This window comes from Vidua macroura, chromosome 9, assembly GCF_024509145.1.
Source record: "Vidua macroura isolate BioBank_ID:100142 chromosome 9, ASM2450914v1, whole genome shotgun sequence".
Lineage (NCBI taxonomy): Eukaryota > Metazoa > Chordata > Aves > Passeriformes > Viduidae > Vidua > Vidua macroura.
This window is the reverse complement of record NC_071579.1, coordinates 20656279-20684160: the sequence shown is the minus strand read 5'-3', so window position 1 is coordinate 20684160 and position 27882 is coordinate 20656279. Positions and strand designations below refer to the sequence as shown.

General features: G+C 38.8%; 1 protein-coding gene across 3 annotated transcripts in view; it reads right to left on the bottom strand.

Annotated features, from left to right (window-relative positions):
* The window catches only part of ADGRL4 (adhesion G protein-coupled receptor L4), a 73123-nt gene extending 62579 nt beyond the window's left edge, over positions 1 to 10544 (bottom strand). For 2 of the 3 annotated variants that reach the window (XM_053985693.1, XM_053985695.1), the window contains exon 1: positions 8634 to 8814. In XM_053985693.1, the coding sequence (XP_053841668.1) occupies positions 8634 to 8814 (181 nt within the window). Of the gene's footprint in view, positions 1 to 8633; positions 8815 to 10180 lie in introns of those variants that run through there. The other variant, XM_053985694.1, reaches the window with a different exon arrangement.
* Positions 10545 to 27882: the final 17338 nt, after the last annotated feature.

Genomic DNA, 27882 nt, shown 5'->3' with positions numbered 1-27882 from the left:
GTCCTGGCACAGGGCCAGAGAGCACAGGCCAGAGGTGTCTCAGCTAGGAGGAGCAGCTAGGTTTGTGGTGGGCAGGTGGAAGGAGAACCCCTGGCACCTCGGCCTGTCTGCTGCTGCTGAGGCTTTGGCCTCTGGTGCTCCTTGAATGTTAATTCCACCAGAACTCTCCATTTTAAAGTAATCGTGTATCTCCTAAGCCCAGCCAGAAGTAATCACACAACAAGCTATCCCTTAGACAATGAGCAGAGATTATTCAGCTTCCTTGTACCCCAGTGAAACAGCAGCTTCCTTCCTGCCTGTGACTGGGGCTGTGATTAACCACGCAGTTCAAGGTGAAAGAAGAATGCGGCTCCAAGCATATATGGCTTCCTTTAACCTCAGCTAAACACAGTGCCAGATATTTCAATTAGTGTGCACCAAGGTCACAAAATCAATTTCTTATCACCGAAAACCACACATACTGTAAATTTCATTTTCAAGCCATAATCTCTAAATTAAATCTGTGTACCTAAAAAATATACAGTGCAAAATTGCAGTCCTTCAGCCCCCTCCCTCTCTTGCAGCCCAGCAGCATTTTCACAAACATCACCTGGCTTTGTGCTCTATATTTAGAGCACAATGTTTGGTTAGATTCTAATCTTCTTGGAGAACGTCATTATCTCTTTCTTTGGCAAATAGAGGTCCAAAGTGTCAATTACCTTCTTAAACTCTTTCGTACACACAGGGCTGAGCTGGGTTTGATATTCACTCTGCCAGCAGCTCAGTTGGCAATTTTTCACAGTCATCCATAGAAAAATTGTGCACCAGCATATCATCCTAGATAAATTACACATTTCAAATGTGGTTACATGCAACTTCACCACTCCTGGCCAGTATATTCTGGCAGGAGAAAATAAAAGACAACAATTTAAGAAAAGGCAAAAAAAAAATCCCACAGAGAACATAAGATCATAAGTACATAAACTCCCAAAGAGAGCACTTTTCTGCAATCAAACTCTATGAGTTCAATATAAAGTTATAGAGAAAAAAGTGAAATGAGTATAGGAGATTAGATGTAAATCAGCATAGCTGTGCAGAAATGACATCATCACTTATGTGTGTAATTCCTGATGATACATCCCCTGTTCTGTGGGTGACACTGGCTTCATGGCCCAAAGGCAGCTGCGCAGCCTGATGGCTGCAGCAGCCTCTACCATGGGCAAGCCTAGGCTGAGAAGTCTCAAGGAAATGGAATGTATGGAAGCATTTTCTCTACAATAAATCCTGTTCTTTCCTTAACAAAAGCTTATTTTGACTATACAGTCACAAAATGAGTAAAACTGACAATTTTGAGATTACCTTACTTTTTTTTCATAGAAAAGTCTGTTTTTATTCACATGCCTACTTATACACAGGTCCCTGTGTACATGTTTGTGTGCATTTAATATACATGTATGAGTATACATGTTCAGGAAATACTTTTCATTCTTTTACTTCAAATCAGCAAATGAGAAGAACATATTGTTACCGTTGGACCTCCTGGGACTACTTCAGATGTTAGAGACACAGGAAGGGACTCATATCTCTGGTAAACACAAAGTAAGCAAACTCTGAAATAAGTTTATAGCTCCTTAAATTAATTTTCCCGCATCCTCTGAACATGTAACATATTGATTCTTAGTACCATAAAGCAGGATGAAAGGAGTATTTTCTCAAGAAAGGAAATTAGCGTTATTTGGCAAGGGTTAAAACACATTTTGAATTAAACAAGTAAGAAACCATCCAAGTGCAGATGATCAGCCTAAAAGTTTGGGTAAATTTTTGAGAGAGACAAATAACTCTTTTCTACCACATCATCTACACACATTTTAAAAACTCTTTTTAGATGCAATCAGGACTAATTTAAAAGAGAGTCTGGCTATGATTAAAGATATAACAAGAGGAAGTTTTGTTTCTTTCTTGTTCTTTCAAAAATTCATTACTGTATTTTAGTCATGCTCAATGTAACATTTCAATAAAATATAAACAAAACACATAAAAAAATAGAGGGTTTTTTTTTTTTTCCTTTGGCTCAAATCTGTGAATGTAATGAATCTATCTATAAAGTCCCTAAAATGGATATTGTTCAAGGCTTCTAAAAGTTAGGGTCAATCTTTAAAATATTTATTGTGGGCTGTGCTTTGGCCCAGGTGAACTGCGTAGGCAGTAGGGAGAAGAGCTAACCCTCTGAAGATTCTCTGTCTCTCTCATTTGAATGGGAAACTGGGAGGGATTTCTTCATTTCTGGATTTGGCACTTTGGATGCATAAAACGCTTTGAGTCAAAATTTTATGGACTCAGCCATTTAAGACAATTGGAGTGAGGCAGCCACCACCTCACCTTATTCAGCAGGGTTGTATTGTTACTCCAGACATCCTGCACTGCTTTCTTCCTGACTCCTGTTCTCATGCATCACCAGGCACTGTTGTAACCAATGCTCCCCTTTCAAATTCCTGACCTACTCTTAAAAAATTCAACTAAAACATAATTTGAATATAGCTATAAAAAATAAATTCAAGGCTACAGAAGCTGTTTTGACTAATACTGTTAGCCAAGGGTATGGCTATTTTCAGGAACATAAACATAACTCCATCCTTTGTGGCTGGAAGGCAACCATACAACAGCTGGTTAGTCCCCAGCAGCCTACAGACATCACAGCCATCAAGCCCTTCCCAAATTCACAGAAAGTGTGACATCTTGCACATGAAAAGGCAAAAGACATACATAAAGCCGTAGGTCCCCAAATGGCCAGGAACCTGCTATGTGAACATTAACACCAGCACTTTCCTAGGCAAGTGGAATGTTATGCACCAGAAAATCAAATCCTCCCAGTTAATTTATCCAGACTTTTCAATTCCATGATCTGCCTACAGGTTTAATCTGGAATGTGAAATCAAGATACCTCAGCTGGATAACATCTCACAGCTCAGCAGTCAATCTCTGCACTTCATGAAAAGTAAAAAACCATTCAGCTGTATTATTACCAAAGAAGACACAAGGGAAGAAAACTTTCTGTCCCCTGGAGAGGAGCCCTGAAGCCATGGGCTGAGTTAAATATAATACCTAAATATGCAACAAACAGAATGGTGTGTCCCAACAAATCTTGGGATCACCAAAATGCCCAACACCTAAACCTACAGTAGGAATTCTGAATTCGAAGGTGACTCCTGCTTCTTCCCTGAAACCATGTAAAAGCTCCAGCAGAATTTAGAGGCAAAGAAGTAGAGATTAGGAGGTGCAGGAAGAGAAGGGGAAAGGAAAAAGGGTAAAGAGCATATCAAAAGGGCTGGGAATTAGTGATCTTCTTTGGCCCCCTGTATAGCACATCCCAAGTTTTCCAAGCTGTCACATGCTGAGTTGAGCCCTGTTAACGTTTGGCTAAGGCATATCTTTCTCCTGCTGTGCTATGTTAGAGCAGCTGCAATTTGCCTTTTTATAGCTTGTGGTAACTGATAGCAGTGAAATGAATTTAGGAAGTGTGTGGATTGGATCTTCCATATCAGTGATTTCAGACTATTTGGTAAACACAGAAGTGACATCCAGTGATGTATGCCTGCTGTTAAAAAAAAAAAAATCTCCTTTTGTGAATCAACATTTAAATGAAATAATTTTCTATTGAAGAACAATTTTGGATAGAATAAAATGATTATACACAGTGGTTTTACAGGGTCATTTTAATTTGAAAGCAAAAATTCCCTCCATAAAAGCTACACACAAATTGGGTGCCACAGAATTGCAACAATGACACCAGTGAATCCAAACAAATTCAGTGACTGCAATTAAAGTCAATGGTGGGACTCAGCAACATCATGTTAGAACAAGGAACTGAGGTCTCACAGGAAAACTTCTTTTTATAGCTGGCAAAAGCCAGAGAGATTGTATTTTGACCCTCCATAAAACAAGAAAATATGTTTGTGTTCAGATATTGAGCATGCTTTCAATTTGATTCAGCGGGATTTATACAAATTGCCCTGTGCTCTAACAGGGATTCTGTATTTTAATACAAAATACCATTTTGCACTGAATTACTTTTTACTTCTGTAAAATGATAAATCCTCCTACACTGCACTTCAGAAAGAGACTTACTGCCTTGCCCCAATAGGAGGTTTCTCCGACAGCCTAAGTCCTTGCTCAATATTTCTGGAAGAGCTGTAACTATTTTACAAGTAACACTGATTAATCTTGCAGTATAATTTGCAAGTGACATTTACAAGAGAATATTGTGTAGGGATATCTGGGAGGGATATTGTGTTCAGGCTTTTCCTGCTTGCCTGCCTACCCTCCTGGAACAAACAGCACTGCTTCATTTTCCTTCCGTATTTTACAAAGTTAAAGTAAACACTGCGATCACACTGTTTACTTTAATTTCCTGCAGTGTGCCAGCAAAGCAGCAAATTGGCAGTCAGCAATCAAGAAGCAGCCAGCATTTGAAACAGCAGAGCTGCTTAGGAAAGCATCACTGATGCCAACTCATTTTCCTCTTTGTTTTAAAAATAAAATATTGGCTTCTATGAAGTTTTACTTATCTTTTTTCAAGGATCTAAAATTTTGTTCATTTCCTTTAATTTTCTTTCAGAAGAAAGCTGGAATTATGAACAACACCTAATTTATATGTCCAACTCTTCTTATATAAAGAAATAGTTTTACAAATGGCAAATATATTCTATTTATCTGTAAAATTCCATAGGATTTTTACATGAGAGGAAGTTAACTTGTCTATAAATCAATTGTTTCTGGGTATATCTTTATTTTTTATGCCAAGAGCTTTAGCCCATGTTACTTTAATTAGGTGTGTGATATTGTGAAGCTAAAGCCTTGTGCATTACAAGCAGAATACACATCTGCCCAAGAACAGCCCTAAAAAGCAAATAGATGTACTATCAGAGGCCATTCTCTCTTATTTAATACTACATAAAGTAAGGAATATAAATACAAAAGAAAAGGTAAGGAGACTGGGATAGTATTTTGTACCTCAGAGGTGTAAAGCTTGACAAGGTGACTCATTTATGGCTTTCTGGAAGATACTATACAGAGGGAATTTATTGCTCTGTAAGTTATAATTCCAATATATAAAATAGGCCAGATACCACAATCAGTTATTCTCCTGACTATGTGCATTCCTGCATATATTCTTGCTGAAGACAATGAGATTATGAAGAGGATTAGCTTTTTGTTAGAGTGGCCAAAGTATGCCTTCAGAAAGTCCAAAACATGACCTAATTTAAAGTGGTTGAAATCTTGTGGGAAAGATTGTAAAAGGATAATTATTTTAAAAGCCATGACTTTGACACCAGGAAATTAAATTCATATCTATGTGTCTTTATCTATACACAGCAAATCCAATAATCTTGAGCTCTCTGCAGTCACTTAGCCAGCTGGCAAAGGGAGCAAAGTCAAAACTAACAAAGCCCATTCCTAAGGTATGTTGACATCAGTGATTCATGATTCATCAATAATGGTGCTAGGAAATAAATGTAAGAGGACATTATTGCCTTTTGCAGCACAGAAAACTCAAGGGAAAATGTCTGTGTCACAGTGAAAAGACAGGGCTAGCAAAGAAATAACTTTTACAAGTATTTAAGAGGTGTTACAAGCAAGTGAAAGTAGAGAAACAAATATAAACCTTTGACTGTAAGAATGTACCTATAAATAAAAATGAAGAATTTCTCAGCTATGAAAGCTTAAGAGGACTAACCTGACAATGAACATTTTCTGTTCAACATGTTTATAAGGAGGAAGAATATGAATTGCTTGTTTCAGAAGAAAGTCTCAAGGCAATGACTGTTCTGGTTTAATTGTCTACGAGGATAACCACAATGAAGAAGTTAGTTCTACATTATGCAAAATTACTAATGTTGTTGACAGTAATTATGATTCTCACAGCCTATCTAAATAACAAAAAAGGGCAAATATGTAAACATAATGTACTACATAGGCTCTTTTGAAAATGCCTGTATTAGCACATAATTGATGATCTCCTTTGAAGGTGACTGCACTATCATTGTAAAAGCCTAAGATTATTAACTGAATAAAAATGGGTAGCTATCTCTAGAACAGCAGATACACCTGCTGCTTTTGCCACACAGAACAACAAGATCTCATACATCATTAAACAACTGAGGCTTTGCTTTACGTTTTCACAGCTTTAAACTATTCATGATAGGGTGTAGCCTACATTTCTAATCCTTTATAGAACCTACCCAATAAAAATTCTGGTTAATTTTTTATGCTATTAGAGGACTCCTGCACAATATTAGTAATGCACCATGTTACAGGCTGCCCTAGAGAAACCTTGTCTCTCTTTCAGGGCCAGCAGCCACACAGTTCTGATATAAACTTTGCTGCTTTGCTGGAGGGTAAGTGACTTTGGTGGCTGTTGAGGTATTTTACCAGAGAAAATGTTGGTCTCCAGACATGAGACTTGCTTCAAACCATTGCCACTTGACTGCAATGTACCACAAATACATCTAGTATCTTGTTTGCCTGGACTGACTTTGGAAAATTTATTTTAAAGACTGAGTTTTCAAACAATGAGTATAATTCTTAATAAACAATTAATGGATTAACAAGATTTGTGAATGCATATTTCACTGCACTGAATTTTCTTTAAGTGTTCAATAAATGTTTTGATGAAATTTGAATGTAGATTTCTCTAAGAAAATACAGGTAAAAGGGAAAGTAAGAAAAAGGTATTATATGAGAAAAAAAAAAGAGCATGGAAGACAAGATAGATCTGTCCTCACAAATTTGGATTTAATAACATTATAATAAGTACATATATAATGGATGGGTTTAAGAAAATCAATCATGGCAGTGAGAACAACAGGTATCCTTACTGCAAATTTAATTGATTATTCATAATCGCAGACTTTCTAGACCAGTACAGACAATGTAGTGGCTACCAGATGATGCTAGGTAAGTAAATGCTAGTTTGATTTATACCAGGCAGTATTGCTAAAATTGACTTGTTTTGCTTCTTTCTCTGCATTATTCACAAGTGTAGGCCCTTGACTCTGCAAATATGATGTGCATTTATTGTTCAAACCAGCTGACTTTCATGGTACTCCAACTGAACTAGTGCAAGAGCAAAACCAGTGTTGTGAAGGCTGTTTCTTACTTTCTTTTGACAAATAGCTTGATAGACAAATAAGGATTAACCTATCACAGCAAGGTTAGCATCAAATTCCAGCAATAGATTTAGAAACTACATGAAACTTGATGCAAAGAAGAGACTGACAGAACAGTGTTTGTTCAGACTTTAGAAGGAAAGGCAAAGGGCAAATAAAAACGCTGCCTACATTACTTAATGGGAGGTCACAAGGGCTTATGGAGGAGATGAAGCTAAACTATTATTAGAGATGTACAGTGGTAAGTGCACACATGGGAAGGAAAAGTAACAAGCTGCAACAAGAGAAACCTCAACCAGATATCAGAAAAAACATTTTCACAATTGGTCAGACACTGAAACAAGGGCGCAGAAGGGTGCAGGTTTCATCCTTGGAGATACTCAAAACTCAGCTGGTAAAAGCCCTAAGCTACCTGGTCTAAGTTGAACCTGCTCTGAGTGGGGAGCTGGACCAGATGACCTACAGAAGTCTCTTCCAAACTAAATTATTCTATAATTTTGTGATTCCTCATTTTTGGTTATTTTAGCCATCTATGTTTCCCTTTAAACATTCCCACCTTATAAACAAAAAAAAGAGAAGGCCTTAGAAAAAAGGCTTTTGCATTTTAAATCTTCTTAAACAAACATACTTCCAAGCACAGCATGGCAAATAAGCTACAAAACTTCAAAATACCTGTGGGTTGCTTTCCTACACTCACACCAAACCAAAGGGTTACTGCTAAGTAGTAACTGCTAAATTTCCCGAGATGCTTGAAACACAAAAACTGACCTGGTAGATGGTTACTTCTCATAACTACTTCTCAGGATACTGAAAACCGACAAGATTCATTTGAGCCTGTCTGCAGCTGGACATAGCCATATCTAACAGTGAAAATAAATATTAGAGCTATTCATAGTGGAAGAAAACTCAAATATGAAGGTGGGGAAAATATCCTTTCCTTTAGATGAAAGACAGAGTCATCCTAAAGTAGATCACTTAATAGGACTTCTGGCATATTTCTCTGGCAAGAAGCTGTAGTAAAAAAATCAACACTAGCATGTCTCTGTGGCATACACACCTCCTTGGTTTCCTAGAGCAGCCCAGGAGCTTTACTTGATGGTGATCAGCTGCTGGGAAGAGTGGCCAAGTGCTGTGTGTGAGGCAGGGAGCTGAGGGCTGTGCAGTAGCCACCACACCAGCCCTAAGCTGAGAAATCCTGAGTCACAAGGGAAATTGCTGAAGGTAAATCAGCAAAGATTAGTTAGCAGCTCTCATGGAAAAGCTGGGAAACAGGTCATACTCAACTGAGATACACGACAAGCTATATCAAAACACCAAGCTGACCATAATTTCTACAATTTCTCAGAAAATATTAAAATTTTTGGCTTTGAAGACATATTAGTGTAGGACACTGCTGTGACATAAAGTTTAATCCTTGAGCTCATGGGCTCTTGGGTAAGTTTTTCAAGTGAGCACATAACAAAAACCGTATAGGTAAAATCGGTTTACCTTTACAGACTGTTATGCCATTTCCTGTGTATCCTTGGGAGCAATAGCAGCCTGTTGTCCCACCCTGAACTTCACACCTGGCATCTTTGTGGCATGTCATGTTGCAGCTTGGAGAAGTGCAGCCATAGTCCAGCAGACTGGAAATCAAAACTGGAACAAAGGAAAACCAGACTTGTTTCATTATCTAAAACCTTTATTCTGAGCTCTAAAACAAGATCTGGGCCAAAGGTTTCCACAAAATGGGTGTATTCCAGTAAGCATCATCACAGACTCAGTTGTACTGCAGGATTGAACAAAGGCTACCAGCTACAGGGGCATCTTTGGTAGAACAGCAGACACCACAGATAAACAACTCAAATGTGTTCTCAATCAGTATAAAATTGGTAAACTGCATAGAAGTAACTCAGTGATCAGGGGGAAACATTTGGATGGCTTTCAAAGCTCTCTAGTAGTTTCCAGTAAAGCCCAGGCATTTATTTGCACTCTGAATTATGTATGGAGTGTAATCCAAACTGCCGTACGTGTTCGAGGAAAAAGCACCAAAGAAGCTTCCCCTGATCACACTTTTTATTCTTATAAGAACTCCCTTTCTTCTGAAGCTAACACATAGGTATGGTCTGGTAGATTAATATGAAATGCCACATATTTACATCATTATGATAACACGGTTTAAAAGTTATTTATGGTGTGGCAAATTATTTAAATTTAATCTCTCAAAACACCATAACTACTTTCCTATTGTTTGAATGTATATGGTTTTCAGCACAAAGAAAAAGGGATTTCTTCTTTTGAGAAAGCTTACAGATCACTCACCCTATAACTGGTTAGATATAAGGCATTTAGCTCAGAAAGGAAAGTACGTTTTTTACTTAGTAGTTTACAAATTGTTAACTTTGTAGTTTACAAACTGCTGACTATAGGATGTAGTGAAAGTTGCAGAACACAAAGATCCTTCTGGGTGCTGTCTTTCCCTGCAGTTTTGCTTTTCCCTACCTCAATGTCATTCTGGATTTTTACTAGCCTGGTGTTACAGTTTCATTGCCGCATGAAATCTCATCAAGATGTTATTTTCTTGGAAAAATTAAGACTTTACAAAAACTTCAAAAGACTTAAAGTTACACACAATTTAAAAATAATTATATATAATCCAAGTCAATTTAGATATCAACAAATTTCATATTTTCTCTGTGTTTCAAACCTGTTGATTCTGTTGTCATTTTACTGTTTTCAGCATGTGAAATCTAAACATTTCCTAAGCAGATGGAGAGAGAGAAGGAAAAATACCAAAAACAAATGCACAGAAACTCACAATGTTTCTGTTTTTTTTTCAGTACAAAAGCCACAGTGAGGCATTTGGGGTTTGGTTTTGGGATGATACTAACCATGCAATTACCAAACCCAGCAGCAGCACTGATCAAAGCTACTGGGATTTCCAATCCTGTGTGCCCAGCAGCTTTCAACCACCCCCAGTATAACAATTTCTCCTTGTCAGATCCCACTCCCTTCTCACCTGCCACACACTCCCCAGAGACAGAGGTTTCACCTACCTAGGAATGGAAGCAGTTTCATTGGTGATGCTGTTGCTGTGCGGTGCCTGGTGCAGAGCCCCTGTGTCAGAGGATAAAACTCCCTGCTTTGAAATATATGACCATGTGCAAAATACGCACATACGACTATCGGGAAAGCAATGCCCTGGTACAGGCACAGCCCCAACACTGCCCTTTGTCCCAAGCCTCACGCTCCCAAACGTTCCCGAGGCTCTCAGGCAGGACAGGAAGGGTCAGGAGGGGCTGAGGACCTGGTCTTCTGGCAAGTAGGAAAGCAATGAGAAAGCAAAAGGGAAACAAGAGGCTGCGTCTTGCAGAGGATATCAGAGAGGATTCCAGGGTGAAGAGGTTAGAGGAGCATGGAGCTGTTTGGGAGAGTGGCTGGGGCAGGGGTGACTGCAGCCTGCTGGCAGTACAGGAGCAGCAGGTGGAGCAGATGAGGGTGGGTGAGGAAGAGGTGGGGGAGAATAGTAACTTGCTCGGTGTTTATGAGCTCAGAGGTAACGGTCTACATGCTTCCTTCCACCTTTTCCTGCTGACATGAGTACATGTGAGCCCTGAGACTCTTTTTGTTTGGAATCAGTCTTGGTTAACAGCTGTTGTTTTCACTGCTTTCTTCAGTTTTGAGATGGATCTTTATTGCAGTCAAGCAATGTTGCTTTAAGGGTAATGGGATGTAAGGGAGGTACAGGAAATCACTGAACTCTGCTTTGTGAGGAAAACAAAGACATAGGCAGGGAGGAAAGAGGCAGGAAACTCAGGAACTGAAGGAGACCAAATTTTTATGAGTTCATGGGTTGTGTAATAGGACATGTTCAATATAGCATTTGGCATGTCTTTGTGTTTAGCTTGAGAGCAGCTCTATTCTCATTATAGCATCCTGAAGAGACTTCAGCATGCACTTGTACAGTTCATTGCTATGCCAATATTTTCTCTACTCTTGCCAGGGACAATGTGCCTACAGTCATTGCCCAGCTTTCTGGGGATGACGACTCTCATCTGTAAATCACTGTAAAACTGAAGCAGTGATGTTTGCCTGTCCCTATAGATGCAAGCTGAGGGGTGTGCACAAACAGCCATGCTGCTGGGAGAATGGAGAATCTCCTTAAGGTAAATAAAACACATAAGGCTTTGGAATGTCACTGTGACAAAATATATCATGTCTGACTAGAAAGTTTTGAGGCTGGGACTTTGGTAGGTACCTGATGGGAAAGCGTCAGTCTGCTCTTTGGAATTCTCTCTAGATCTGGCAACATTTTTTTCTAAACTTTTTAGGAACTATTTGCTCACCACCATTTTCCAGCCTCACTATCACTGCTGGCTGGAGTTCAGTGGGTAAAACTACTCAGGCCAGGGAGGTGTGAAGCATGTAGAAATAGCATGTAGGTGTCTGGTTGGCACAAAGTACTTCTGGAGCACCTTGGCAAACAGAGAGGAAGCTCCAGGAACCGGATGTTAATTTCTGATGAACTGCAGAATAATGAACAAAGGGGTCCAGGTGTAGGAAGACTTTTTTCCTCCTGTTTGACTTTGTGATGGGGGGAGGACTTAAAGGGTATGAGAGGAAGGGACTAGGAATTTGTTTGTTTTCTTAAGTTTTCCCATAATCTAATGCATGGAGCCACAGAGGAACACAAAATCAGATGACCTGAGGACAGCTTTGATCTGCACGTCCTGTCCTGTCCCTTGTGCTGGCATGTACTATGAGCCCAGCTGGTCTGTACTAACTTACAAATCCTGCAGCTAAGCTTCAGTGGAATAATAGGGGAAGAAAACCTACAATGCAGAAAAAAATGTTATTGTTCTATGTCTTATTACTCCCCAAAATCAAGCTAAACGATTTTAAGAGTAAGCAAGAGAACAAGAAGTTGCTACCTAAGATTCAGGCCTTAAGAGCTGGAAACACATTTTTACCACTCAGAGATGTACATTTCAATTTTGTCTTTCAATCAGCATTCTGCAAGGGATGTCCAGATAGACTGGTTGCAGAGCAATTTCATAACCCCAGTGATAGTAAATTTATAGTAAAAAACTTTAATTCCTTTTCTGATTCAGGGTCTAAGGATACAGGAGAAATGTGGATGACTCAGAAAAATACCCCATAATCTTACTATTGGGAGATGAATGCCTCCTTTTCTTTTTGTTAAAAAGGCCCGTGATAACACCTTTTCACTAGTCAATGATTCAAACTTACAAGGGGGACTATGCCAAGCACATCAGGATGCTTCCATCTGGAACAGGGCTGCTGACCAACTCGCTGCACTCGCAGGTATGGTGGGTGACATCGGAGTAAATCAGTGCACGGGTCCAGTTGGCAAGGGCTTGCTCTGTGGGTGAGGAGGGAGCACGTAAAGAAGAAAGATGAGGAAGAACAGAGCAAGGACAGGAGAAGGTAGGCTAGGTCAAGAGCAACTCGGTGATAAAAGGAGCTTCGATCAGATTTAGAAGGCAATAGGGAGACAGTGAAGAAGAGGGATTTAGGAATATCTTAATGAGATCTCAATACTGGGAGCAGTGGATTACTTTTGCATTACACTGCTTTAAAAACTGGCTAATGTGAGTGTCATTTAGAGGCTGAAGACAGCAAGGTCACAATAGGAATGGATGTGGAGAAGGATGGACTTGACAAAGATTTTATGGGGAGAACGAGGAGGAAAGAAGAGATTTCGGAGACATTTTGGAGATTAAACCAGAAGGATTTACTGATAATATCTATTGGCATACAGGGACAGGAGTTAAACAAGTGAAGATGAGCAAGTGCACACATGAAAAGGAGACACTTTCAAATTTCTGCTGTCAAAAATTTCAAGAAATACTGAGAAAAAAATATTGAAGTGTGACAAAACTGAAGTATTGATGGCAACCTGTCTTTACAGGCAGGGAGGAGGGACATGCACAATGTGCATATTCCTGAAAGAGTGGAGAATATGTCTAAGCTAAATAAAATGGGTACAAGAATATGGAATGCCAGTACTGCAGAATCCATCATTATGAAACATTAAAAATAAATGGTTTGTGGAAATATTTCAAAAGTCAGTCTTTCCATTCTTATCTATGGAGAGCAAAGCCCCAGTTCTATACTTAACTGTGTTGCTCATTTTATAAATGGGCTCATTTATCTTTGCAAGACTGAGTTAGGAAGGCATAAGTAAATGAATGTGCACAGGTTAACATGCTTGACTTCAAACCACACATTTCTGATTACTGATCACTGTGATTATAACAACTTACATGTGACTGTAGAATTCTCAAGCTGTTGTTTTTTGCCTGTGAACTGATGGGAAGACATCAGCCTGCTTTTATAAATTATTGGGTACTTTCCAAGCTTTGTATCATGAAAAAACCTATTTATTCATAGTTGTTTTAAAGGTAATTGGGATGCTGATTGTGCAGACAATGCTGTGAAAATAACATGCACGGCTGATAGCTTTCTAGAGCTCAATCTCACATAGCTTTCAAAAGATAAATATAGATAAATACAGAGCACTGCTTTCATTCCAGAAACTGCCTATATTGCCAACAAAGGAGGAAAAACTGAACACAGCTAGTATTAGGTGTGTTTTTTTTAATGAGCAGAAGCATGATCTGCTGTATTAAAGATATTGTTTGGTGTGATCAAATTTGGACTACTAGCTGAATATATAAGAAAGAATCTCACCAAAGTTGCAGTTGGCCATAGGTTGCACACCCCACTTTCAGAACACAACAGGTCATCCTCAAAGGAGATGGTGAGAGGGTGTATCAGATTGAGAGATCCTGAATACCCTGGGTAGGGTTTATAAATCTTCAGCCTCCTTGGTGTTGAGTTCTGTATATTTTCAGCACCCTCAAATGCCAGTATCTAACCCATCATGGTATAATCCACCCTGTATGTGCAGAACAGCCAAAGGCATGTGCATGCAACAAACATTTATCTCTATCACATAAGTACATACATGTATCAGTTACTGAATTGGGATAATACATCTTTAATGCCAAAAATAAAAGTTATGATAATTATGATCATGATATTTCCTTTCAGTCTTTGCTTTTTTTTTTGACAAATGACTGTTGAGTCACCAAGTTTCCTGCCCAAAAGAAAATATTATGTAAACCAGACAGATGCATTGGATAAAGCTTTTTCTCTGATGCTTGTTGTGTTTTGTTTTTAATATCGAATTTATTTATTGGTTTCAAATCAAGTCATATCACTTCAAAGATTGAGATGGTCTTTATGATACTTCAGAAATGTTTCATTTATCCTTGTCACTAGGAAAATTATAGGTTTTTTTCTTCTAGTCACTGAAATCTGGATACAATGGAAAATGTACTTAAATGTCAGATCAAAATAATGAATTTCCATTATTGGTTAAAATTATTTTCAAATAAAAAAAATCCATGGAAAGTATTTTTCAAGCACAGGCTACTCAATCACAGGGCAGCCTATCTCAGAGGGCTCTAGCTCAAAAGTAGTGTCAGCATCTGTTTTATAACTGTCTCACCTCACCTTCCTGTCTGAGTGCTTTACAAATCCTTATCATTTTATGTGCAAACATCATATTCCTTCTGAGCATACAGGGCTGAATAGATCCCTTGGGATGATGTAACTCTAGGCGATTCTGAAGCAATAAACACACAAACTCACATAAACATATGCATGCACACATCCTCCTAAATCTGCGTAGCTATGTCCATCTGAAGGAAATGGCACATTTCAGTGCTCAGAGCCAGTTCCTTTCTTCTCTTTGTTTTACCTTGGATGAAGTCATGAAATAAGGGAATTTAAAGTGAATGCAATGTTTCTGAAAGCCAGATTAACTGCCCTGAAACTGGGCTCTGTTTCTGCATCTGCTATGATACAGCAGAGATACACAGATTGAGTATAAAGTTCCCCACAGCTAAAAGGGATAAAGTAATTCAGTTTCCATGTCTGTTTGTGTTCTCCTGGTCATGCTACAGTGAAATTGTAACAATAGTCTCATTTCTGCAGGAGAAACAGAGTGAACTCCATGAATAATTACACCAATGAAATACCAGACTACCAGTTTCTTTTAATGCACTCATTTTATACCAGAGCAGCAGAAGCAAAGGGCTCTTACAGTGTAGGGCTAACATCTGAACCACCAGACCACCAGACTGGGTCCTACAGGCCCATGATTACAGCTTTGTGGTTTTCACATGGGAGAAGAGCTCTGACACTTCTCTCTGCCTGCCACAGAGTCCTAGACTGGCAGTCCATGTCCTGACCTTTCAGGTGTTTACCCTCTCAATGCTCCAGTCCATCTCTCAGCAGAGCAATACCCCACAAAAGCCATCTTGAATATTTTGTCCTCAGGTAATACTCTTAAAACTGGTTAATTTATGACATAGGTTTGGAGTCTTATCAATTAACTTCAATGCCTATTGAAGAATGACTTGATCCTAAGCAAGGATATTGGGATTTGGCCCTGCATTCCCAGGAAGCTTGATGTGCCATGGGGTGTATCTTGCAGAAATGCAGGTCAAAGGGATCAGAGGTGGTGGTGTGACCAGCTAGATATGTCCACAGGGATGGACAGAGCTGTGGTCAGAATGAGGTTACACAATACTAGAAAAGAAGATGCTCTTTTCCATCCTCTCAGTCCCTCACAATTACAGACGTCCTGGATAACAGTTCAGAGAAGTTCTGGCTCTCTGCTGCTGCTGTGTTCTGCCTCACTTCTCACAGTCCTGCCAAGGCCAGAGCCCTCTTCTCCCTGTCTTCTTTCCTTCCTTACCACCTTACCCCTCCATCCTTTCTCCCAGTGACTCAAGAATTTGTGCATTTCCTATCTAAGAAGTCTCGCAGAAGGAAAAATACTTGAGGACCATGACAGGAAATAAAATAATACTCAGAGGAGGAAAATAATGAATGATCATTTAGGACTGAGAGTGGAAAGTTCATTGTATGAACTGCCAAGAGTGCTTTAAGTCAAACCCAAACATCTGCATTACAAACAACAATCATATAATCTGACTTCTTGCATTATCCCTTCCCAGGCAGAAAGTACTCTGTGGTGCATGGGCCAATAAAACAATTATTCTGTAATTTTCCTTCTCTGTGATATCATCTCCTTCCTTGAAGGATTCAGGAACATGAGAATTTGCTGGGAAGTTGTAATGTTTGGAGAAAAGTTGGCTGTAGCACACGGAGTGTAAGTGAAACCCCTCCATTCAATGACAGCAGGGATAATGCTTTGAGAGAGAGCATGGACAGGAGGGACAGGTCCTCAGGCAACCCTTCTACTATCCAATTTCTTTTCTACCAGACCAGTCACTTGGTAAACTGTGTTCTTCACATGCACTGACTCCAGAAAGGGCTTTCTTTGGACCCCAGTACTACAAAGCAGAGAGTTCATAGCAGCTAAGGAAAAGTTCAGGTTTTTTTGTTTGTGCCAGTGACTTAGAGCCATATTCTCCCTCACTCATGCTACAGGGTAATGTTTCTCTGGTGTTGGGGTACTAGTGGCTGAGTGCTGGCAAGTTCTGTTGCAACAGTTTAAAATGAAAATCTGAAGTATGCTGAAGTAGTTAGAATCCTTATACAAGCCTAAAAACTCATTGCTAAAACTTTCTGTCTGTTCTCTCATGCTAGACCTTGGATTGTGGCATGTCATGAAGAAACTCAAAATAAGCCCCTGACAGAGTTGCATAATTTGTATGGTGCTGGTGCTCTTAAAACTCTCTTGACTTTGAAAGTAAACTTGCAAGTTTAACTTGCATCCTTCTGACTCCTTCTCACGTGAACTGGCCATTTTACCTGGAATTGTTTGACTCTGTCCTTTCAGAGTTGCCTTTTGGCTTAAATGAATGTAATTTTATCCCCAAAAAGAGAAATTAATTACAAATAAATAAATCTAGTGATTATTGTTTCCCAGCTTGGACTACTTCTTACAGATCTAGGGGTCAGTACTTCTATCTTATTTTAGCCCTGCTCGTGGCTGGAGTAGGACTGAAGAGATATTTCTGCTCTGGATTTACCCTCCCCCCTGGCTTATAGCACTTTTCCTTCCTCTCTGCTGCTGGATAGTACATCCATCCTAACTCAGAGGTTAGGGCTAATTCACACCCCATCAATAGGCACAAGCAGTTTAAATGATTTCTTGCAGTGTTCGTTATCTTGTACCTGTCTGCAGTGAGCTTCATCTGGTATCTTGTTAGTCAGTCACTCAGGTTTTATTAGCTCCTCCTGAAATTCCTTACTTTGCTCCTTGGTTTATATTAACTTAAATAATTGTGTATTGTCAGCAAATTTCAGCACCTTGTTATTCATTCCATTTCCCATATCATTAAATATGAGTGGTGAGCAAATAGTGGAGGAAATTATTCATGAATATTCATTTAAAGTTAAAAGCGAATTCCATTTTCACAGCATTCGTGACCAGCCCTTGTTCACTTTCTGCAAACAACTGAGTGCTAAAGATTTACTAGTGCAAATGCATGCAGAAGATTCCCATTTTATTCCCATCTACAAATAATCCCTCCAAAAATTTCCACCTGCATGTTTCTAGACAAAATTCACATTTCGGGAGTAGAGGAGATATCTCTAGAGAGGGGACAGAATCCCAGAAGTTAAGAGTGTATTTGAAAGACCTATTCCTTTCTCATGCAGAGACAATCTGACACAAGCCAAGAGAGGAGAGAGCTGCATTTCTGACATATCCCACTCAACATCTGCACCGGCGCTCACCCAAAGCCAAGCAGAGACCTGCAGCCTTCTGTTACCATCTGCGTGGGCTCCTGACTGTATTTCCAGCTAATCTGGCTTATGGCTTGTCTATTCCATGCCTCCTGGCACTCTGGTCCAGTCCTGACTGGTAGGGCATCGTGGACTCCCTGCCAGCATTGGCGCTGCCTGGCCATGGTCAGCTGAGCCATGCACAGGCTGCTGGCCACGGCCCTGCTCTGCTCTGCAGCTGCACACCCAGACCAAGCTTTGGGCACCTCGTGAGCCCCTGGCCATCTTCACCATTTCCAGAGGCCTCCCTCACCTGTACAGCAGAGGCTGCACTGCTTACACCAAGCATAGCTCCTCTTTAAACACTACCCTGTGCATTTCTGAAACAACAGAATGAGATGTGTCATAAATGAAGACCATAAAAGAATGAGCTATTTTTATAATAGCAGTTAAGAACCCATCCAGTCTGTTAGAAATTCTGTTATGAGTTGCACAGCAGTGCTAACCTAGATGAAGGTTATCTTTGGAATCCATGTAGATGCTGAAAAGAGAGAAAGAGAAGCAAGGCTTGTGAATGAGGCAGGCAATCTGCAATACTGTGACACAGTACATGAGAAACATCATTTGACTAAATTGATTTGTCTTCCAAATGGCAAGAAGAGGTTGAATGGAGGTGGCTGGTGAGCAGTTTAATTTGATTGCCCCCATACTTTATTCCTTATTTTTTAAAAATTGTATCAATACTCTGTCAAGTGTGCATATAAGGATGAGAACCCCTTCAGTTGCTTCAGTAAATTCAAATCTATGCTCCACATTTAGCTCCACGTGAACACAATGTCACACACACATACTCATAGTGGACAATTTGGCCTTTTGGGTGATTAGCTGAAATTGTTTTAAGGTCTGCTCCACGCATTAGTATAATGACAAAAACAGGACAGAATGGTTTGCAGAACTTAAAAAGCAGCAAGGAATATGTGCTTGCCTCAGTCGTAGGTAGTTTGGTCTGTGAACACCCAGGTGTGGCAGGCATTTCCTGAATAAACTCCTGCCTGCAAGCTAAATTTAGTGGAAATTTTGCTCATGCATAGCTGTAGGACTTGCTCTTTAAAAGAACTGGAATACAATAAGTCTGTTCATGAACTGCTTTCACTAGTACATTGAAGTCTTCACTTACTAAATCAGATGTTTTCAGATTAAATATTTAAAACATTCTCAAAACATACTGCTGCTGTATGTATGTGGCCCAGTCAGTGCTGATTATACCATATGATACAGCTTTTTTCATAAGATTGCAGGAAAGGAGACGTGCAGATAGTCATATGCAACTTCCTTCACAGAAATGCCTGTATTTAAAGTGGAAAAAGAAAGGAAATTAAAATGAGATTCCATTGTTTAGATGAAAAAGTGCAAAGGTTCATGACTAAATTAATGTAATTCTGACTTTGACCTTTAGACAAAGCATTTAAGAGCTTTCCAATAATGACATCATATTTACTTGGTGCCCATACCTTAGTTTGCAGTTTAATTACTTAAAGAATAAACCAACTACAGATGTATAGTATATACTTTATATAGTAGATATGCTATAACCATTACACTCATCACAGTTCCTTCAATTTATTCAAGTGATGATATGCTGGATTTCAGCTCACAAAGCCCTTCCCTAAAGCCTCACAACCATGATCCTAGAAACATCTGGGTGCACAAATGGATGCTTGTGAGAAATTCCAGTGTGTTTCAGGGAACTACAGGGATGCAGAAGATGAATGTATACATTTGCTAGTCTATATTTCACATTGTTTGTCAATCTTCATTTTAAAAAAATCTCCCCTAGGTATCTTGAATTATCTTTTATTTCAATATTTTTGAAGCTTCCCTATCAAGAAGAGGGTTTTCTTGGAGATTTTGAGATTTCGAGTTCACTGAAGTCAAGGGAGCTATGCTACTTTATGCAAGCTGGGGATTTAGTCTGATAGTCTCATTTTTGTGAATACAGAGCAGATTGAATTTATCCAAACTTAAGAAAGCCACCTGAATAAGTTTTTTTTAACAATTCTGTTGTATCCCCTCTGTATTTACAGTGCAATTTAGCAGGCTGAAATTAATTTTTCCTCTCTGATTATGTTTTCTACAGACACTGGAAAGGTTGATGAGTACAATATAGTTTTAAATGATGTGCCTTATTCATGCTTTTTTCTTTATGTTCCATTACTGTAGGATTTGAGTGGAACCATATGATTATAGTCTTAGGCTGTCATGCAAATGGACTAATTTTGTTCCATTTTCCATTCCCCTCACTGTCCTTGTCAATGCAACGGATAAATCTTGCTCTGTGTTCTGTTCCTCATAGACTTGCAGGGCTGTCATCAGAGTGGATTAATCTACTGCCTGTGTTATCACAAAATTCTCTGTCCTAACAATGACTTATCACCAAATTTAAAGCTTGATATACTTTATATTCAATCTGTAGACTTAGTCTTGCAACAAAAATTGTAATGAGAGCTAAAAATGGTACAAAAATAATCCATTCTTATCACAGTCTTTCAATTGTAATTTCATGGATTTCCTTGAATACAGTATTTTACTGAACAATAGCAAGAGAGAACATGGCAGAATAACATACTTGAAATTTCAATTTTAAATGTCACCTAAATTAAGCTTCCAAATTGTTTAATTAAGTGACCATAGCTCTGCTAGCAGTTATTGTCAGCACAATCTCTGTGCAAGCAGTTCCTTCGATAACAGCCAGGGTGTGGACAAACTATTACTCAACAGCATATAAAAACACCACTAAAAACAATTATAATGGTGGGACTTAAACCTAGAATAATACAAATTTTAGAGTTACTTCTTCCACATATAATCCTTTAACTCCCTCCTTCATTTTTGGCTATTGCATGGTTTATAAACTGACCTGTGGTTGTTATACATGCTTGTAGTAATTTATTCTTTTCTCAGGGTTCTCACACTGGTCTACATTACAAGAAAAAATGTTTTAAGCATTTCTTTAAAATATGTATTTATCTGTGTGCTCAAGATACTAGATGAAATAACAGTTTTTTATTATTTTTCCCTCTGATGTAAGGTATGAAAGGCCAAAAGAAACTGACTTAAGCTACTCTACATAAAAATAATGCCTTCTAAACTTTAAGCTATCTTCTTACTTTTTTTAGACTATTAGGTTTGTCTACATGGGAATTTTAGAATGAGGCGAAGAAGTGAGTCCTAGATTATGTTAAATGGAAGAAGGACCTTCCACTCCACTACCTAGAGCTGGTTTACAGAAATCCCTATGTTAACCACTTCATTTACAGATTCTGTTTTTTTTACTTCATAGTTGGCAATTTTGGCAAGGAGCCCAGTGCAAACTTTTGCGTGTCAGCTTTGTGATTTTTCTCACCGTGCTTTATGAGTTGCCTCCTACAACTGGCAGTAGGCCTGAGACTGGCTGTGTTAAACTGCCATGATGCTTTTCCCATAACTCAGCTGTGTTTTGCCAGCTCCATTTCTAAACTGCCATGAGAGCAGGCTGGAAGACACACTGCTCACTTCCAGCAGTCTTTAATAGAAACAGGATAATGCCTTGTATTGGCACTCATGCAGTCAGATGGATTTAAAGCAGTGTGTGGTTTGTTGTGTTTTTGGTAGTTTTGGTTTTGGAATTTTTGATTTGGTTTTCTTTTTTTTTTTTTTTTTTGAGTTTGTTTTGTTTTGTTTTGTTTTGTTTTGTTTTGTTTTGTTTTTCTTTGGAGGCCTCCCTCTGCAAGTGCATTCAGAAAGTGCAACATTGCTGCTTTCCTTGGCATGATGTCAATGTCTGGTAGGGATGAATTCCTGGGAGGAAAAGCACTGCTGAAGAATTTTATGCTGGAGAAGGTGATGATCCTACTAAACTTTTTGGTGCTCAGTTGAAGGTATAGAATATCCACATGAAACCTTTTTCTCCCTGTAATTTAATACCCTTCATGCCTAAAATACTGAAGAAGTAAAAGCTTGAAAAGCAGCAGCAACAAGCAGGGAATGTACTGGGTATTATGGATGTTGGGGATGTATATGTACATGTATTATGGATGTGTGGATGTACTGGGTATTACGAGTATTAAGGACGTTTGTCTAGGCCTGTAACTGTGCTTCACTGGGTGGGAAATGGTTGCCTCAGAAATGGAAGAAGACCTGGACAATTCACAAGATATAACCTGCCTTGAAATAAGCATGCTAAAACAGACTGTTTTACCATGAGCTGTCCTTTATCACACCCGCTCCCACACATCTTGCTCTGCACCCACAGTATAAAGAATGTTTTAAAAATATTACAATTTCTTAAGAAGTGCTCCTGCTTCGAACATTAGCCTATCAATGCAGTGTTTCTGATCCAGTGCTCTCTGTCTGCACTATAGCCCTGTACACAGCTCAGTCTTGGGAGCCAAATTCCAGCCCTGACTTTTACAAATTCCACAACACATACACAGAAATTATGTACATGAAGAGCTCATTATCTGCAAGGTCATAGAGTTTATGAGCACTATTAAAAGTCTCCTCCTGGTAGGATTTCAGCATTTATGTAGAAAGGTTGTTTTTTTCTCATTATGGTATCATGGGAATTTGTCACCTTTTCTTGGGTTCCTTTTTGGCTTCAACAATTTTTGAGAAACTTTCCAGTGTGTTGGTGAGCACACTGGAAGTGTGCAGTGATAGAACATCTTGCCAAAGTGATCTCTGTTTTCCAAGAAAACAGGAAGGTATTGGGAGCACTGACTGAGGCTTAGTCCTCTCCTGTCTTCAGTCACTACCACAGAATATTTTTCCTTTGACTTGGCACAGGGAGCAGGAATTACCATCTCAGTTTTATTTATTCCAACAACATCTTGTAGACATTTGCTTTTGTGACACCCTTCCAGATGGGACTGAGCATGCAGCTATTTGAGTCCCAGAGCTCTACAGATGTCCAGATGGAAGACTAGAGTGCACAGCAATCAGTGAGTAATTGGGTAAGTGATAGACCTGCTGCAAAGCAGCATTACCTCACCCTTAAGGAGGATTAATTACAAAAGACTTATGATGCCAATTAATTCTCTTTAAAAAGTTGTGTGTGGATTCAAGGCACTTTAAGTCAAAGAAGATGTAGTTAATTCAACATAATATGCCTACATAAATAAGCAACTGTTGAAAGATATTAAGTACTTTATACAGCACACTAGCAAAAGTATCTGAGTTCTTTTTTTTATTATTTTTTTTTTTGTAAATGTATTCTGGAAACAGTAATAAACTGATCCCCCTGTGACCAGAGGTGGTCTTCCTAAAGCACAGTATAACCTCTAGTTTTGTTTCACACACAGCACCCAGTGCTGAATACTGAACATGAAGTTTGATCCCAAAGTGCTGATAAAATACAGCTGATTTCTCAGCTTAGGCTGACAAGATTTGTTCATGCTTAAAAAAATAATGCCTCAAGTGACAAGCCCTCAAGATTTCAAAGGAACCCTAAGAAGGTTTTGTTCAATCAGAAGGTAACAGAGATGCTCTTCCTGACACATTGCTGCAGTCTCAATGGAATAAGATAGACACCAAGGAGGGGGAAATACTACTGATCAGGTTAACATGAAAACTTTTTTGCAAGCTCTAATTGGAATGCAAATTTTTGTACCATAAAAAACCTGATCTATGAATAGAGCATTGGAGTTTAATTGATTAAATCTGTCAGTTTCTAAAAAAGCTAGAGATACACACTCTGATATATTTGACTCCCAACAGTTTTATTAATAGCTATATGGTGCTTCAGCTTCCATAGAGATGCAGGTATAAAACACTGTATATTTTTACACTTAAGTAGATTTCCTATGAAAGGCACAGAACAGACTGTGACTCACAAGGTGAGCAGGAACGTGCCTGTCAGTGGGGCTGGCTCTGCTGGCACAGCTGAACTGCTGAGGCTGCAGAGCTGTGCAGCAGCAGGAGTGAGGCTGATGGCCACTGAAGACCAGGGACATGTAGAGGTTTGCCATTGCTCCATGAAAGAAATTACAATAAATTGTAACAAACAGAGGCTGCCAAATACCAGGAAATCAAAGAGAAAGAATAAGACAAAAAAAAAAATGAAGTCTGGCTAATTGCTGTTTAAATTTCAACGCCATTTTTTCAAATTTCTGCTCTAAGAAGCTAACAAATTTATGAATCCTGCACTGAGAGATGTGCTTCCCTTTAGATAAGTATGACAGAGTCTATGGGTGTATGTTTGTGAGGAGGGTATCAGCCCCTCTGCTTATCAGCATGCTCAAGCTTAATGCTTAACATGACAACTTCCCCCACAGCTGCTTTCTCATTATAACTCAAGTAGGTTAGTTTCAAAATTATATATCCAGTAAGTCACTCTACAGATGTTCACTGTCACCCTATGAATCCTCTGCCTTATTCCCTCAATGTGAATTATATTTTTCTCAAATGCTGGACCAACATTTATCAGAACATATATCGGAACTTTTCAAAATTACTGTAATTAATTGAGAGTCTGTAAATTCCTTACCTATCCAAGGGCAAGGATAAAACCCTAAAATGAAATGCCATTAAAAATTATGGTATAAATTAAAGCCAAGCTAGAATGCTTTTGTTAATCTTCCATCCTGCCCCCAAACTTTAAAAAATAAAAAATACTTCATGATCCTATGATCCAAAATAACAATACCCATGTATACAGCATGGCACTTAGTATCATGCTGTTTCATTAGTAAGACTGCTGTATATGGCTTGTGCTTTATTACTGCAATAGTATTTAACAGATAGCTCTTGTACTTTGCATTGCATACCTGATCTCACATTGTGGCTCTAATATTTATTCTTTAAAGAAGAGAATATGAAAAGAGAGAGGAAATAAAAAAATGAATTCAATAGGCTTATATTTCTACTCTGTGTAGAACCACATGAACCTTTTCTGATTTTCCAGCAATTCCAAAAAGTCTGAAAAAGTTCCAAACCACCTGAGTCAGAATGAGAAAGCATGAACTACCTGAAAACATAAGATAGCAGTTTAAAAATTAAAATGGTAAAGAAAAAAGACCTTCAAGTAGAAAAATCCTTTCAATTTGGAATACTGGAATATCAAGATATTGAATCAGAGCAAAGCACTTTGACTTCTATTTCAGTTTTTATTAAATTTCCATCAATCTCTTCTTGACCCAAACAATTCAGGAAAATTGAAATGGAGCCAAGGAAAGATTCATTGCCACCCAATCAGTGTTTTCCAACAAATTTGACCTACCCCTACTTTCTCCTGGTACTTGGCAAGGAGATTATTTATGAATTTTTCAACTTAACTTTTTATGTTTTTCTATAGAAAAAAATAAACACAACTGGGGAAGAGGTTCCAGCATAAATATATTTGACAGCTCATGGAGAGATAACTTTCTGCTTTTAATCCTGCTGGCTAATAACAGCATAAATTTACCCTGCATAGAGTCCTCCTTCTAAGGTATGAACACTCCAGTTTGGACATGTTAAATAGGAAGTGAGTGACTTGTTACAGTGCAGGTGCTTTGAGGCTGGCTGGCTGTGGGCTGGCTGTGGGCAGCAGCACAGGAGCAAAGCCCAAAGCCGTGGTGGGGCTGTGGCACCTGCGCCTGGGTGAGGAGGGGAAGGCTCCAGCCAAGGTTCCATGGCCACAGCAACTGCAGCAAGTGACATTTGGAATGGCCACACTTCCAAGAGCCCATCATCGACAAAACAAGCCCTGAGGGTCAGGGGGAAGGAGTCCCCCGGGAGGGGGAGGGCAGTGAGCGTGGCTGTCACCTGTCCTTGCGGGGCGACGCCTGCTCGGCGCAGCAGAGCAGACACCGCACCTGCAAACCTCTCCTCCCATGCAGGGGAACGGGGCCTGAGAGCTGCAGAGTGTGGCTTTGTTCAAAATGTCCTAGCAGCCAGTTTCAGGGTTCAGGGCGTTTCAGTGGAGGAGCAGAGATCACAAATAGTGCCCTGTAATTAACACTGTAGGGTAGGTTTCCTATACAGGCTGACATAACTGCCTATATTTTAAGTTGTAGATTTATACAGCAATGGTTGGAAATGAGCAGATTTACTGCAAATACCACCATAAATAAACTTTCTTGAACCAACATTGGTAACACAAACAAATGATTATGTCTGTTGTCTGAAATGCAGCAAAAAGCAAAATTGTGGCAGGTGTGACACCTGATAGCTAAATTGAAATTTATAGAATGCATATGGCAGAACTTCATTTTTCTTTTTCATTTAGTGATCAAAAACTAGATGACAGACAGTGCAAAATGAAAACAGATGAAATGAATTTCCGAATGGATCCTGCCAAGTTTCATTTTCTGCACAAGTTCTTGGAAAGCCCAGAACCTATTCCCATGTGCACAGCCAGAATTTGCAGATTCTGCTCTTTACCTCTTCATCCTGCCATCTGACAGTTTGCCAAGTCCTGTGTGCTGCAGAATGATTGTGAAGAGAGGTATGTTTATTATGGTACCAAGATCATTCTGTCAGACTTGATAGCCTAATTTTTACATGGAGTATAAAAAAATATAATATATATATATATGTACACATGCACACTTTAATTATAAAAGTTTTCAAAGTCACAGTCATTATAATGCTTCCTCTGATGAAAGTAGAAAACTGGATAATAAACGAAGTGTAATGGAAATTTGATACAAGTTTTTAAATGTGGGCTGAGGTAAAAGGTGAACATAAGCAACAGATCCTTTTACTCGTCCAATATGAAAAAAGATTCTCTGTGGAATAAGTTTCAGACAGGCATGGAGAATTTATTTTTAATCAGCTTTAAAATACAGTCTATAATAAGCATGCCCTTAGGCAGTTATACTGTGCATACCAACATAAAAAGAAGAAAAAAAAGAAAAAATCTTACAATGAGGCTTAAGAAAAATGGTCAACTGGATGCTAGATTTTTTAATCTATGATTGTCTTTGCTCCTGCTGAGGATTCCTATATCATCTTTTCATCAGGAGAGTTTGGCAAAGCCACTCAGCGGGTGCTGTATGTTGCAAGCCACAAAAATCAATATAGGGAATATGAAGGCAATTTTTAAAAGCTAATGTGTGAAACATTAAAAATCCATGCAGTATAAACCATGTATAATCTTAGCAACTCCCTGGCTCAAATGGATCAAACAGCAGAAATTGTGGTATATTGCACACTAAAGTGAAATAACCTTTAAGGCTGAAGATTGATTCTTTTGGGAAAGTATTTACAATATGGTATATTAAGCACTTTGGATAGAAATAACATGCTTTCTCATAACAGGGATATACACTTGTGAAAGAAAACAACTGGACAGTGATCTCATGAGCTAAAGGAAAGGATCCAAGCTTACAGGGGAAAAGCTCAAAATGTATGCCTTTTCATCAGAAAATTATTGGCTAGTTTTCATTTCAGAGTGTAACATCATTCAATTACAGCTTTTAATTAGGACATATTAGTTGCAAATTTATGTAGTGTTTTCTTCGAGACAACATATGTTATATGCACTGAAATTATTTTGGCTAAACCTTTATAAACCTCTTAAGCTTCTAATGAGGTCCAGTGCTAGAAGAAAAAATTGCCTTTGGCAGAGTTTCCATGTATCAAAGATATCCCACTAAAATCGAAGTGATTGTTCTGGGGGAAAATTTGTGCAAAACACCAAAGCATGCTACAGTCTACCCCAAAGAGATGAGAGATGGGGAGTATTTCTGTCTTGGCTGGGTAGCTGGAAACATGAAGAACAGAGAGATGAGGGGACATGCCAAGGTTATGTACAAAGTCTTTGTCAAGGCAGGATCTAAATATACATCTTGAGAGTCCTAGAGGGCACAATATTGTCTCATTTTGAATCGAAGTACTCTTTCTAATTCAGTGCAATCTTCCAAAACAATTATAGCCTACAGCATATGCACAATATCATTGAAAAAAATTAGCATGTGTTTTGTATAAAATTCCCAGCACAATTATTGTCCTAACACACTAGTATGAAATCAAGAGTAAAGAGGTAGGTAAAAGAAAATAGCAATAC